This window comes from Neofelis nebulosa, chromosome 13, assembly GCF_028018385.1.
Source record: "Neofelis nebulosa isolate mNeoNeb1 chromosome 13, mNeoNeb1.pri, whole genome shotgun sequence".
NCBI classification, from domain to species: domain Eukaryota; kingdom Metazoa; phylum Chordata; class Mammalia; order Carnivora; family Felidae; genus Neofelis; species Neofelis nebulosa.
Genome location: NC_080794.1, coordinates 79521654 through 79537111, shown reverse-complemented (window position 1 = coordinate 79537111; position 15458 = coordinate 79521654). Strand labels below are relative to the sequence as shown.

Sequence of the window (15458 nt, the reverse complement as noted above, 5' to 3'; positions counted from 1 at the left end):
CGTGTTCTTTCTCTCTACTAACACCAAACGAAGAGATACCCTGAGCACGCCGCAAGATGGCCGCTGCCCACAAGCCAAGAGAGGAGGCTTCCAAATGAAATCTGCCTGCCGGCACCTTGATCGTAGACTTCCCAGCCCTTATGAGAAATTAATTTTTGTTGTTTAAGCCCCCCACCGCCTCGTGGTATTTTGTTATGGTACCCTGAGCAGACTAAGACCCACCATTAAGAGGCTCAAACGCAACAGCTACAGCAACGTTTTCATACATATCAGTTCTTTGCCTGACTTGTTAAAGATTTGGATTGGGGGGAAATGCTATTGGGAAGGTGGGCACAATTGACCAGGAGGGTTTCACACAGATCCTGAAATCACTCAGACCTGCTTCCGTTCTAGATTCAGAGGTCAGCATGAGAAAGGACTTTAGGGATCTGAGCTTGTCCATTCAGGTTTTACTATGATTCTGGGGTTACAGAAAACTCCATAAACCTGGCATATCCTTCTGGGACCTGAGGGTGAGGTAATGGGTAGCTAACTAATAAGCTTAAACATCTGTTTATACTAAATCATGATATATTAGAGTGCGATGAAAAATTCTTACACATTTTTAGAATGTTTCAAAGAAAAGTTTATTGATCATGTTACCAACAGTGACAACAGGTAGCTAAGACTTAATATTACTGTGGGCCAGGCAATGTGTTATGGACTATGCGTATTTTCTTTTATCATCCTCACGACACTGGAAAATAAGAAAATATTCTTAGTCTTATTACAGAACACTATTTCAAAAAATGGAAGCATTTCTAAAATAGCGCGCATTCCCATCACTATCACATTATACTGCTTTATATTCTTCATAGCGCTTTTTTGGGTTTCTTTTTTCTTACTTAGTTTCTACGCTACCCCAAGCCCCTCCCTGGGGCCCGAACCAGTGGCGGTCACGGAAAAGGGGCTCAAGGTTTTAGCCAATGTCACACTTCTGGTCAGTGAAGCAGATGGTAAGCGCCAGGAGAGCAGGAGTCGGGACTGTTTTCCGCTAAACGAGGCTGGCACGGTGCCTGCTCAATAAATACGTACAGAAGGAAAAAAAAAAAAAAAAAAAAAGGAAGGGAGGGAAGAAAGCGGGAGCGAGGGGTAAAAGGAGGAATGAATGGAAACGTTCCCAGGAGAGCCTAGAGAGCACCTCCCTCCTTGGGGAATGAACTTAGTTCAAAGTCTAAGCCAATACTTTCCTCACCCCCAACACCAGTGAGCAGCAGGGAATGGGGAAGAAAAAAAAAACAAAGCCTTTAAAAACGTTTAGAAGAAAAGGGGGAAACGGTAAGAGAAAAGAAGTAGAAAGAGACGAATCCATTGCTGCAAATAGATTTCGAAACGGAGCTAATCGCGGCCGGTTGCCATGACGACCCCGAGGCCAGAACGGCCCCAGCCCATTGGCCGAGATGCCGGAGCCAATGAGAAGGCGCGGTGTTGGCGGGGTCATAAGATGGCTGCCGGGCGGCCGGCTCCTGGCGGGTGAGTACCGCTGATCGCCGGGCCGCCTCTCCGCCGGCCGGGGCTCTGACGAGACGGGTCCGGGAGGGCCGGGTGCGGGGAGCGGGCGAGCCAGTATGGGCGGCCTCACAGCCTCACGGCCGAGCCAGCAAAGCCCCCGCCGGGGCCCACGGGAGCGTTGGTGGGGCTGGTCTCTGCTTTGCTCGGAAGGGGCGTCGCAGCGCCTTCCCGAGCTTGTTGGTGGCAGAGGGGTTCTCCGTCCCACCCCGAAGTGAGAGGGGGGGAAGAGGCTTTCCTTCGGGGAAGCAGGCTCCTGTTTACAACTGCTGTATCCCGGGGAAAGAGCTGCTGTTAGTGCCAGTGTCAGCAGGCTAGACGTCCTGCCCCCGATTGTGCGGCGCTTAGTTCTGTGCCCGGGATGGGATGCTTCCCGTTTGGGGATCCGAGCGTGGCCCTGCCGCCGGAGAGCCTGCCGAGCTCGGGGTGGTGCCGCCCTGCAGGAAGAGGTGTACCTTTCTAGAGCCACCCTCTTGCAGTAAGTATTCTCACGGCGGCATCCGACTTAAAAACGAGCCGCCAAATGTTATTGGTTAACGGTCAGTCTTTTCCATGCAGGGTCTTGGGACGTGTTTTCCAGGCCTGGATTAAACAAATACCGCCTCGCATTGAAACATACGCATACGTACAAAGTCCTGCTAAATAGTTTGGGTAATCGGATTGGGACCTTAAATTGGAAGTCAGGCCTCTGATTCAGTTGAACCTGAATGTTGATGCATACTTAAAAGTGTTGTTGTTAAGTAACTAATTCCAAGTCACAGAAACCGATTATCGTGCAAATTGTTTTAACATTGATGGTGGATGGTGGTTTATGAGTGTTACACAAAAGTCAAGATTAGATTCAGATCAGACAAAATTCAGATTTCTGTGGTTATGTCTAATTGAATATAAAATACGGGAAATAAGACAGCTTCATACAGTGACAGTGGAATTGAAATTCCAGAATATCAGAGACGGGAGACCTTTACCCATTAAACTGCTCAGATTGGGTTTTGGTGACAGGCAATTGCTGATCTTCCAGAAAATTTGACATTATTACCCACACCTCTGACTGTGAGTTTTATGTATACAAGTTAGTATAGAATCTTAGATAACTTTCTGCACTTAAAGAGTGAGAAAAAATTTTTTCTTGATCAAATGATAACAGAATTACAGGCTAAGGTCATTCTTCATATACACTCTCAAATCTTTGTCTCCAGGAATATATTACTGCTCAGACTCTGCCCTCCAAAAGCTTTTGAGTTGAAGCCATACAGTTCTGTTTTTCTAAAACAAACAGGTCACAATGCATCAGACAAGTCAGTTACTTCACCTTAAAAGGGATTTAGATAGTAATTCCTAGTGGAAGGTTGCTGTAGGGATTAACGGGAAAAGAGTTTCTGTCACATTGTTTATATGCCATATATAGCATTGACTTGATTTGTTTTTCTTTCTAGTTGTTTCTTGTGTTGTAACTGGAGTCCCTTTTGCTTTCTCCAGAGCATCTTTCCGGTGTTTTGTCTGACACGCAGTCTTACTGAAAACTAGAAATCTTGGCTATGGTGGCTGGGTTGAAGAGAGAAACCTTATCTACTGGGGTATTGGGGTTTAATCAGTGTTGCCTCTGACTCGTATATCACGTCTCTTGAGAAGGGCTGAGTAGATTTCACATTGAAAGGGTAATTTGGAATGACTTGCTTTAAAATAAGGCACGGGGTGAGGGACGCTTCAAAGAACTAGAGAGTCACTTTTCGGAGCAGCCAAAACAGGGGTAACAGGAGGCCGAACGTAGTACAATTGGAAGCGTGTGAATGACATATAGATGCTACGAATTTAAAGACTGTTTTCAAACGTGAACCCAAAGCAAGTCGCGAAGCAGCCCCTTCATATTGGCTGATTTACACTTCGGCTGCTGCCCACGTGGACAGCTCAACCTTGCAGGCTCCTCAGTGACTTATCTGTGCTTGTCGGTGGTCGTCGAGTTGCCTTTGTCTGTCCCTCTGTCTATTTTTTTTTTTTTTTTAATGTTTTAAACAGTCACAGGAGAATGGCACAGACATTTGAACATCCCTTTAAAGATGTTTGGGAATCGAGTTCAGAAACGTGCGTTATTTGAATTTTGTCTTGTTTTATGGATTTGGATGTCGAATCTGGTATTTAAAGTTTATTTTGATTTTTCTTTTTTTCTCTGTGGGCACACACAAGGAATTATCACACCAGCCAGTGTCCTCCTGAAGACAACCCTTAATGCCACATCAACAAGCACTAAAAACAGATGATTGTGAGGAAGTCTAAAAGTGATCAAAAAATGCTGAAGAGCCGGCGGGGAAAGGCCACTCCAGGGCAACTGACAGTGCTCCCCAGCGTGAGGCACGTTTGGATGCCCAAGGCGTAGACCCACCCTGTAGGGACGCCAAAGTAGTGCTCTAGTGGAAAAACTGCACCTGCCTTTCCTTAGCAGCCACAGCTGACGGCGTGGGCCAAGTCGTACTTGGCTGCTGACGGACAGAGGCTTGCCGTGTGTGTAGAGTGTCGGCTCCACGAGGTTAGGTATCTTTGCCCGTTTTGTACACTGCTGTCCCCATGTGTTAAAGAGTGCCTGGCACACAGTGGCCATGCACAAGACGCTGTGGACAGGGGAGAGAAACAGTGGCTTCAAACATAGAGCCCCAGTTGTGCTAAGAAAGCTAAATCTGAAATTTGTTACTGTCCTTCAGTTCTGAAATGGATAATGAGCCTAAAGGTATATTATAGGTCAGCGGCAAAGTCACGTTGGTGCTTTTTATCATTCCCCCTCCGTCTGCTCCTCAGAACGCTAGAAATATTTTTGTTGATAGCATAACGTCCATTTTTCAATAGTGGCATATTTCACGTGATGTCTTTTGTGCTACCAAAGCATCTATTACCCATTCCAACTATGAAAACCCCCAGGTCAGGTTTAGGATGGATCCAGGCCTTACGGGGCTTGGAGCTTATGTAATTTTGGGTCTCCTCCTTAAGAAAAGGAATACAGATTCTAAATAGAAAATTAGGTATAATGCTTTGGAACGAACGAGCTGTGCAAAAGAGGAGCCTTGAAACTTGGGCTCCATTATCTTCCTGCTTCTGGTTTTATTGTTCCATTCAGGAAACCAGACACCAGTATTTTTTATAGAAATTTCTGTTAGATGGTGGAAATCTGGGAAGTAAATGACTTGTATCAATGCAGCGAATGCACCTCCACCTTAGAAACCTCAAAACTACCTACCTTGTGAATGTCGCCACCCACAATAGAAATTATAAAAATGTAATGTGTGGTCACAGGAATACTAATAGCAAGAAGAGCTTAGCATTGATCCAGCCCCTAGAACCTCCCAAACTGTGGTGAGCGTTTTCATAGCTTATCTCATTTAATTCTCAGAATAACCCTGTACCCAATATAATTATCCTCGTATCACAGAAGAAAAAAACTGCGGGTCAAAGGTGGTGAAAATGATTTGCTGGTGTGTGGTGGGATGAGGATTATAATTGGAGCAGTTAGCTATCAGATCCCTTCTTAAAAAACCCAAAGAGTATTTTGGTGAGGCTATTTCAGAGGGCTAACAACTGATGAGGCTGCACCCAAACTGCCAGAAATAAGATCTGATTCTTTTGACCTAGGAGGAGGTCCTTAAAGGTTATCAAGAATCCGTTATTCAGATTAGTGCGAAATCCGTAATGCTTTTTTTTTTGTCTCAGAGACAATGGTGATGGTTTTCTCATTAGGTTGATCACAATAGGAGGCAGAAAACTCAGCAAAAAATATTTCGATCCTTGCATTTTATTTATTCCTTGAAGTTGATAGTAAACCATGAGCAGTACAACCAACTTCTCTTTTTTAAGGCATCTTTTGAACCAAGTGGTTTTGACTGAATATGTATGCTAGAATAGACTGTGCCAGGAGATTAGTAGTGAAAATGTGCTCAATTATCATAATTTTAGCAAATGCTTGTAACTCCAATTTTTAAAAATCACTTGATGAACTTAACAGCAGTTAATATTCTCTCTACCAATGGGCCATAGAGCTAATGATAAATATTATCCTGAACTTTCACCCTAGTTTCCTAAATACAGTATTTTTATTCAAAAAAGCTATATGTTTTTATTAAATGGTTAGGATTATACTCCATTTGGTATTATTTTAGCAAACAGTGTAAAAATAAAAACTAGGACATTCTTTTTACCACCACGCTTTCCTCAAACTACCTGCGCAGCCTAAAAATTTTCCTTTGAAAATTGTTCTTCTACTCCTTAGACAATAAGTCCCCTGAAAGTTCCAATTTCAAATACTGGTGAAAATCCGACTTTAGTTTCTTTCTTTAATTGTGTTAGCTTGAAATGCAATATTATAAATCTTAAATTGTGTGAGTGTATGTTTTTAGACCCTTAACATTCTTGAACAATGAATGCTTTTACTGAATTTATTTTTTTTTTTAGACAAAATTATCCATATATTAGAGATCCAGGTCCTATTTTCTTTAAGTCATTCATCTGTAGGTGTGTCTTAACAGATTTAAACAAGACAAAAAAGAATTTATCCAAGCAAAGATTTCAGTTATTTTAATACGGAAGGTACATCCCATCCCATTTTAGATTAAAAGAAGGAAAGCATATGTGGACTGTTCCCAAACCATTGGGATAATTGCTAGACTCTTGGGGTTTTAAATTTCTTTCCATTTCTACTTTGTATGTCTACATTCATCTTTTTCCCTTTAGAAGAAAAGATGTGGAGTGGGCTGCTACCTCCTGGCCTAAATGAAAGTGATATTGAGTTGAATTCTGAAGATGAAGCCCCATTAAAGAACTCTGGACTTAACTTACAGGAAGATAACGAAGATGGGGCCATTACAAAAACAGAGATCTCCGATTTCCCTACAGATGGACCAAAACCCGACGTGGAGGCAAATGTAAATGCCTATGAAGAGTGCCCCTCTGGAGTTCCCTTAAATATGTGGAATGTAGGTTCTCTGTGATGTGTTCTTATTGAAGCCGGTGCCTGTGTGTTTGTGCATGCTCCTGTGTGTGTTTCTGCCGTGGTCAGAACGCCTGTGTTCTGGGGAGATGAGAGGTAGGGAAGATTGACTCAGAGTACTCTGTGGGTCTGCGGTCAACCCGTTGGCCACTCAGGTACTTGCTTTCATTTTTATTTTGTTTTTTATAAAAAGAGGAAGAAAAAAACTGGTAGGATTAGCTACTTTGCCTAACATAATACATGAGTTTCTATCCTAATTTGATCTCTTTGTCATCTGTATGAGTCATTGAATTTTACTCTCAGATAATCAGATTGACTTAGGTAGAAATAGATGAAGATAAAAACTCAGATTGTGAAGGAGTCTTAGAGAATAGAGTATCTCAAGAAGAACTGAACTCCTTTCGTTAAATTTGTATTTTTATAAATGCTAGAATATATTTTTTTTTTTTTTTTTTTTAAATTTTTTTTTTCCAACGCTTTTTATTTATTTTTGGGACAGAGAGAGACAGAGCATGACCGGGGGAGGGGCAGAGAGAGAGGGAGACACAGAATCGGAAACAGGCTCCAGGCTCCGAGCCATCAGCCCAGAGCCTGACGCGGGGCTCGAACTCACGGACCGCGAGATCGTGACCTGGCTGAAGTCGGACGCTTAACCGACTGCGCCACCCAGGCGCCCCTATGCTAGAATATATTTTTAATCCGTAACATGTTTGTAATTTCTTGAATATGTGCCTTGCTTCAAGATGTATTTGTTTCTTGTTTTTCTTGTTTTAACTTTTATATAGAAATTTCAAGAATTGCATAAAAAACATTCTGAACAGAAAAGCTCAGCATCAGGATTCAGAAGAAGGAAAAGAAAACGCTCCAGGAAAGGTGCTTTGTTTTAATTCAAGTTAGTTGTCAGTAGTGCTAATGTTAAGTTGTGACTAATTGAGCTCAACAATTTTTAATAAACATAATTTTGAAATAACAAATGAATACTCAGGTATTGACACTTTATGAATTCTTTTCAGGTAAATTGAAGAATGAAGAAGAGTCTCAAAGGTGGGTAGAATTTAAAATGTTCGCCTACTCTGGACAGTCTTGTAAAACCTTTACCAATAGTTGAACTACTTACCTCTGAAACATAGGAACTAGTTTCTGTAGTTCGTAATTGTGGTGACCAATTAAAAACACTAAAAATGAGTTCTTGTCTCTTCTTTCAGTGCCCAGACCTCAAGTGAAGCCCAGTGGAAGGAGCTTACTCAGTACTTTGGAATCAATGATAGGTTTGACCCCCCTGTTAAAAAGAAAAAAATTGACAAGGTAAGATATTTTTTTTATGGCCTCTTAGATTAGTCAGTAGAAAATGTTTGAAAATTGCAATGCTTGTAATTTGAAAATGTTTGTAATGAATTCAGTGAAAAAGTTAAAACACTTCCTGTGTGCCAAACAAGATGCTAGGTAAACATGTAAATATGTAGTTATAAATAATTAAAAAAAAAAAAGTCTGTTAAGAAGGAAGTAAACAGGATTGTTGTAAAGAAATTTAAAATGGATACCCCACTTTAGGTGGTCAGGGAGGGCCTTTCTTGGAAGATGCCATTCCATTGAGACCTGAAGGATAGGAAGGAACCATCTGTACACAGAATTCTCGTGAAGAGGTAATAACCTGCGTAAAGGTCCTGGGGAAGAAAGAGTCATCATGGGACATTTGAGTCACTGTAAGAAGGTCAGCCTGGCTGGAATGGAGTGAGCGAGGAGGAGAGTGGCCCAGGATAGGATTGGAGAGGCAGGCAGCCAGGAACCAAAGCATGAAGCACCTTAAGGGCCCTGGTAAGGAATTGGGTTTTAGTTACAGTGCAGTTGAGAGTCATTCAAGGGTTTTAAGTTAAGAGAGTGATATGATCGAAGTTGTGTTTAAAAAGATTGCTCTTGTGTGGAGAATAGACTGTGGATCAGCAAAAGTAGGCAAGAAGAGAACAGGTAAGAGTCTCTTCTAGGCACAAGAGGACGGTGGCTTGAACAAGAATGGTGCTACAGAAGATGGAGAAGAGTGGACAGGTTTGAGGTCTACTGTAGAAGGAGAGTTGGCAGTATTTGTTATTTGCCTCTGATGCTTGTGAAGTGATAGAGAGGATTTGGGGCGTGAGGAGGGAAAGAGAGCCATTCAAGTGTTACCTTCAGCAGTGGTATGAATAGTGATGCTAGTTACGAACATGGGAAGGCTGGGGAGGGGAGAAGATTTAGGGTGGCCTCTGTCCAAAGTTCAGTTCAGGGCATGGGTGGTATGAGCAGGCAGGAATAGAGAGACGGTTGGTAAAATGAGGCAAGAACTCAGGACAATCTGAGCTGGAGATACACAGTTGGACGTCCTCAGTCTATAGATGATGTGAATCCTTAGTAGAGTCTTGAATGAGTGAGTAACTTATATATTCACATCCTGGACTCCAGGAGCATGAAAACTGAGCACTGAATGGTAGGGCTAGAGGCTCAGGGGCCTGCCTGGTTGAAGCCCAGGTATATTGTATCCTGCCTGTGTAGACAGATTCCTCCTTGGTGAATCATTTCTGTAGATCACTGTGTGTACACAGAGACCATTACCATTTACTGATTAATCAATATTTCTTGTGAAATAGACCTCAGACTGTAAACCCATCGTTGGGGGGTATTGCATCATTGAGGGCACGTGCGTTAAGGAACTGACAGCAGAACTTTGCATGTAAACCTTTTGATTCCAGCTTTGCTAAGAATTCTTGCCGTCAAGTTCTAGAGCACTGGGGACTTGAAACTAGGATCACTTTCTCCTACATCATTGCTGCTTCTGAGCAATCTCTTTTTCACAAATGTTCAAGCAGATGCAGAAGTGCTTAAATGCCTACAAAAAAAAATCCCATGAAAACCCAGGCTTTATGACCCCATTCTCAGTCGTCTGCCTTCACCGCAGAAGCGCTGGTCGGCACTTTAAAGTGTCGTCGTCCTGGGGCGCCTGGGTGGCGCAGTCGGTCGGGCGTCCGACTTCAGCCAGGTCGCGATCTCGCGGTCCGTGAGTTTGAGCCCCGCGTCAGGCTCTGGGCTGATGGCTCGGAGCCTGGAGCCTGTTTCCGATTCTGTGTCTCCCTCTCTCTGCACCTCCCCTGTTCATGCTCTGTCTCTCTCTGTCCCAAAAATAAATAAAAAAACGTTGAAAAAAAAAAATTAAAAAAAAATAAAGTGTCGTCGTCCTGTTCTGGACCCCTGTGATTGTGGTGGGCTGGGAGGACTGGTTTTGTGAGAAGGATGCTCTCGACTGCATAAGCTTGTTCTACAGCACGAGGGAGGAGGGTCATGCTGTGGTGGTGGGCCGGGCTCTGGTCGACCTGCAGAGTCCCCACCGCTGGTTGTTCTTTCGAGGGAAGGGATGGTTCAGTGTTGCTTCTCATAGGAAATTGTTTTGAAGTTTTACTCCTGAATTAGGTGGTCTTTGATCTTCAATTAATTATAGCACTTGTTATGTTTTTTCATAACTGTTGACTTTAGAGTGTCTAAACGAGTTTCATAGTTGAAGTTAGGGCTCTGAAGTTAAATTTTAAATTAAAATTTTTAACTGTTCTGAAGAGTAGAAAATTTGAGAGATTTTTTTTTAAAAGTCTCTCCGTATCAGATTGTTATTATTACCTTATATACGAAATTGTCCCTTCTTGATATGGGCCAGATATGGCTGTCATTCGTTGTCAAAAATTTGAGGTTTGTGTAGAGGAGCCTTATGAATACTAGGATTCCTTGTGCAAAATCTTTTAAACGACTCAGTTTTATGAACTAGTCTTCTCTTTCACATTATACGTTAGATGTGTTCTAGGAAAAGAAGTTTTAAGTCAAGCATCATTTTAAAAACAGTGATCTATTTTATGAGTTTGGGTTTTGTTAATGGTAGACATCCTCTATATGAGCGACATCTGACTAAGAAAGTTATGGCGTTTTTCTAAACAAGGAAACCGGTGCTGGCCAGACTTGCATCTGGCCAGGATTTTGCCGGCACTCAATATTCGATAAATAAATGTAAGCATAAAAGGAAAAGATTTAGTGAGGCCAGATTTCGTATTCTCTTGGTAGTTTAGCATCATTGCACGCCAGCAGGTTTGCACTTCGGTTTGGGATCCTGTTTCACTGTTTTACACGCACCCCTTTTGCTCATGCTAAAGTCTACTGTGAATCCAACAGAAGAAATAGACATTGAAGAATGTCCATGCTGGAGGCGCCAAGATAAAAGCTAAGAAGAAATGTAAGGCTAGAAATCTAGAGAGGCTCATGAAAATCTGTGATGCAGTTTGGAGAAAACTAGCATGAATTTCTAGTCCATTATTTTATTTCTCTGGAGCAGAGGCTGATCTTTTGCCATATGTGAGAGAGCCCTTTTATTCTGTATTCAGTCCATCCTCAAGAATGTAAAACAGAACAGACTTCTTAATCTTGTGTCTACTGTGCAATCCTTCTCCGCACCCGCCCCCCCCCCACAACCAACCCCCAGTTTTCTCTCTTTCTCCTCCTCCCTTCCTACCTTCTTTTTTCGAACACTGTCAAGCTAAAGCTGTGGCTCAACCGATTATATGTATTTATGACACTGCCATCACCTGTTTTCTTAACATTGCAGAAAGGGTTGTATTTTTAAAATGTAGTATTCCCAATATCCAAAGCTGTTTTAAAATGTAGTTTGTATTAAATGCAGCTATAATTGTGTTTCTGGAAGTAGTTCTGGGACTTACCATTCTGTAATCATAACGTAATTATTTTGAATCTATATAGAAATTTCTTTAGAACAAATTTCACTCATTAACTTCATTATAAAAATCTCAAATATTCCTTAGTTGAATCAGTTTGATGAGTCACCAGTCATTATTGAAGTAGTTTTATATGTATTTCGTGGATACTTTTTGGCATGAAAAATCCGTTAAATTTTAATAATTTTAAGAATAATTGCACAACGTCCGATTTTTTTTTTTTTAGTTGTTTATGAGAGGAAACAGTTCCTGTATAGTGTATCTTTTTTCCAATTTATTTATTTATTTATTTATTTATTTATTTATTTATTTATTTTTAGCAGAATGCTTTTCCCAATCAGAATCTTACATGGAACTCCAATACACAAATCATATAAAAAGCCAGCTGCCCTGAGGGAGTGGGAGGGAGGGAGGAAGAAGGGTAGTGGTGCGGAGGGGGCAGAAGTGGTAGCACTGGAGGGGAGAGGTGTAGAGGCGCCACGCGTGACTGTTCCACTGGCATTCATTACAGAGCATTACTTTTGATCCCCAGCTGATCCCTGTGGGGGTGTGTAGGTGGGGCCAGTATTCTCATAATGTAGACTGACTAAAGCCTAGCATGATTTTCTGTAAGAAAACAAACAGGTAAGAAGTGAAATGAGACTTTAACCAAAGTCATTTGGTCTCAAATCTAGATGTTTCCTAAGTAATAGTCCAACTTTGTTTTTATTTATCTGATTTAAATAATTTAAGTAGGTATGATTTATACATAAAGGTAATACCACTGATTCTTAGTTCTGCCCTCCCCCCCCCCCCACTTCTTTTTGGGGAGATCACCTATTTTTTTTCCCTTAGATATTTAGGTCTAATTAGAGTACAACAAACTGTAGCAGACAATTCATTTATATTCAGCTTTAAAAACTGAATATATTATCTAAATAAATGAATATTTAACAGCAACATTTTTATAGAAATATATTGTGCAGTTTGACTGAAGGAGTCTTAATCACATGTTAAAGAGATTGTGCATATGCACATATGGAGGATTGGTCCTTAATGTTAAACCTAGTACCCAGAAGTTTCTTTGATGTTTGTCATCCTGCCTTCTTGGCATCTGCAGCAAAACTGTTAGTTAGAGGTTACTTATTGCCTCTTTGGGGACCTGTTAGATACCGGCCTTCGATGATTTTCCATCTGTGGCCAAATTGGCACCCTAACTGGTCTGTACTGAGGTATAGATATCTTCAGCTAAATTCTGATTCCCGCCGGAAGGCATCTTAGAAGCACACCTAGGCCCTGCTGAGTCATCAGTGCTTCTGTGCCTCCTTGCACCTTCTGTGGTGTGAGAGACATCATGGACGACTCCAGGAAAGGTACTCTCGGGTCCAACTTAAGACTGTAAAAGCCTTAATACTCAAATCTTACTTCATGAGACTACCTACTGACTCTACGTTGAATTCTTGGGTCTTATGCTTGGGGCTGAGCCCTTGATGATTTGTGATGAGGTCTGTAGCCATACAGAGCTAATAAGCCTTATCTTGGTTTTAATAATGGTACCCTGATTTAGATAAAATAATATGACCAGCTTCTTTATCGAATGATGCTACATTCTAAAATTTTTGCTAGGTATTTTACATATATTTTCTTTGACCCTTACCATAAACTTGTGGCGACTCCGGTATCACTTTTTTTGTGAGGGTGAGGTGACTGTAACCTGTAGAGATTTAGGAATCACCCAGAGTTTCTTGGCTGTAAGTAGAGGAGCTCAGATTTGAACTCTGGGTCTGACCTCACCAGCCATGTTCTTTGTAAACCATTATTAACTTACGGTCTTAACATAGTGGAAATATTTTACCTTAGGATGCTTTTCCACAAGTGAAGCATTTCGAGTGTATTTGGAATGTTAATGTCTTCTTATAGAAGCAGAAAGTTTGGGTGTGCATACAGAATCAGAGATTTTTCAGAGCCAAATGGCACTATTATATTTTATTTAAATAAACTGTCAAAAAGAAAAGAAAGAAAAAGGAAAAAAGAAAAGGGAGGAAAAAAATCCCAGTTCTGTCTAGTGAAATATGTTGAATAAAAAAAAAAAAACAAAACTTAAAAGAGCTAAAAACAAAGTTGAACATGTAAGTGGAATTTTATTTCTAGGAGAGAATTTGGGTTATCAAGCCAGTCGTCCCTTTTTCTTTAAGGAAACCAAGGCTTTACCCTTCCTTTAGGGAAATCTCATTTGCCCGGAGCCGTGGCCACGTCTCCTGGTTTCTGTTCCAGTCTCTGTCTACTGTATTACACCAGTGCCGGGAATGGCTGGGGAAATGGGAGTGGGTTGATGGCGAAGCAATAGATTTATAATTTTAGCTGACTTATTTTTAAGTGAAAATTATACTTACAAGTTCAGCAGTTGATGTAAGTTTCTAGAGGAGGGGAATATCCTTGTTTTCTGCCCTTGTGATGTTAACTGGAAAGGGTGGTTCTATAAAAACCAAAAGGACGTAAGTTAGCAAGTTGATGCAGCAAAATGACTTGACAAGTGGATCATTGGTTTATTCAAGGTATTGGTGGTAAGAAGTAGAATGGATTCCTTTTTATTCATGGATGTATGATTACTCAGGTTCTGGAGGAAAAGAGTGCAGCAGCCAGGTCTTACCTAATCTTAGGAAGCCTGTGGAATTGGAGGGAAATACATAGAGCTAATAAGTGGAATAAGCCAGACAGGCCCAAGAATGGATGCTATTAGTGACCAGGTTGTTGAAATAAAAGGTTGAGATCACTGGCTCCCCCAGAATTTGTGGAACAGGGAAGACTGGAGTTTGCTGTTAGTATTTTCTTTTCTTACTTGTTTGAGGAGATACTTAATCTGTTCAGGAAGGAGTGCCCATTAGGCCATTGTGTTAGCATTTCTTAAATAAAATGCTTTACTTATACTGTAAAAATAGTAAACAGGAAGGTCCAGAGGCAGGTACTGTGCTAAGTCCTGGGAGTCCAAGATGGAGAAGGTATTCTCCACGCCCTAAAGGAACGAATATTCTAGTAATGGAAAGATTTATATATAAATAAGTACCATAAAATATGACTCTTTTTTAAACCACTGGGGTATTAATACCCCAATATTACTGTTGTGGAATTTTCTTGTCCAAGTGGTGGATAAATGTTCCTCCCTTGGGTGGGCGTCCTTTCAGTATTAATGCAACCGTGGATTATTGCACTGTGATCATTAACCCAGTAACATGTAAGAAGACCAGGCCGGGTGCTGGGACACACCACGCCAGTGACACACATGTCTGTCCTTAGCCTGGAACCCAGCTGGGGAGACAGACCCACAACTCACTGTAGTGTGTTGGACCCACAAGTGCTGAAGAGAGTGGCGAGAGCAGTGCGGAAGGCACTTAGGTACTGGGCACGGGGCAGAGTGAAGCAGGATCGGTGGGTGTGTACTGGTGAGGGAACCTGCAAAGGTGGAGACGATGACATTCGCCATGAGATGTACAAGGACGGTTAAGATTTTTCCAGTAGAAACACATCAGAGGCACAGGGGACATATAAGAATAGTAAATGTGACCAGAGATTGGGAAGTATAGCATTGCCCGAGATAGGGTTAAGAAAGCATTTGGGGACCCTATTGTGAAGGGATTTCAGTGCAATAGAAAGGAATAAAGAAGCGATCATGTTTTCAAGCTGACTAATGACATGGTATCTCTACTTTAGAAAAATAGAAGCCTAGATTGGAGAGGGTTCTCATCTTCCAAACAGGAGATGATGAGGCCCTGAAGAAGCCCAGGAAGGTGGCATGAGATACCCTACAAAAAGAGTTAAAATAAGCGAAGGATTGGAGGCACTGAAGATTACCGAGGATTCTATTAGGGGTGACTCAGTGGGTGGTCATCTCTAAGGGGGAAGCAGGGAAGGAAGTGATGAACTTGGTTTTAGGCATAACAAAAAGTTGGAGACCCTACCTTTGCAAGGCTTCAATATGAAGGTAACTAGGAAGTAGCTGGAGGTGTAGATCTTGGTATAGCTGAGAGCTCAGATGGTTTGAGTTACACAGAGATACAGAGAGCAGCTTATAAGAAGTAATTGAAGCCCTGGCACTGAGTACGTTACTGAGAAGAGGGAAGAGTAAGAAGAAAAGGGGACCAATCACAGAACCTTGAGGACTGTTATAATTAGAGTTATAATTCAACAAGAGAAGATGAAGGGCCTCCAAGGAAATTGAAGGTCGGTAT

The 15458-nt window shown here is 41.6% G+C and overlaps 1 protein-coding gene across 6 annotated transcripts in view; it reads left to right on the top strand.

The window, feature by feature from the left end:
* Positions 1-1417: 1417 nt before the first annotated feature.
* FAM204A (family with sequence similarity 204 member A) overlaps positions 1418-15458 on the top strand; it is a 36058-nt gene continuing 22017 nt past the window's right edge. The window contains exons 1-5 of one of the 6 annotated variants that reach the window (XM_058697910.1): positions 1418-1512; positions 6262-6503; positions 7303-7390; positions 7531-7561; positions 7723-7822. In XM_058697910.1, the coding sequence (XP_058553893.1) occupies positions 1440-1512; positions 6262-6503; positions 7303-7390; positions 7531-7561; positions 7723-7822 (534 nt within the window). In that variant the 5' untranslated portion in view covers positions 1418-1439. Of the gene's footprint in view, positions 1513-1796; positions 2027-3766; positions 4073-6261; positions 6504-7302; positions 7391-7530; positions 7562-7722; positions 7823-15458 lie in introns of those variants that run through there. The other 5 variants (XM_058697911.1, XM_058697912.1, XR_009252674.1 and 2 more) reach the window with 5 other exon arrangements.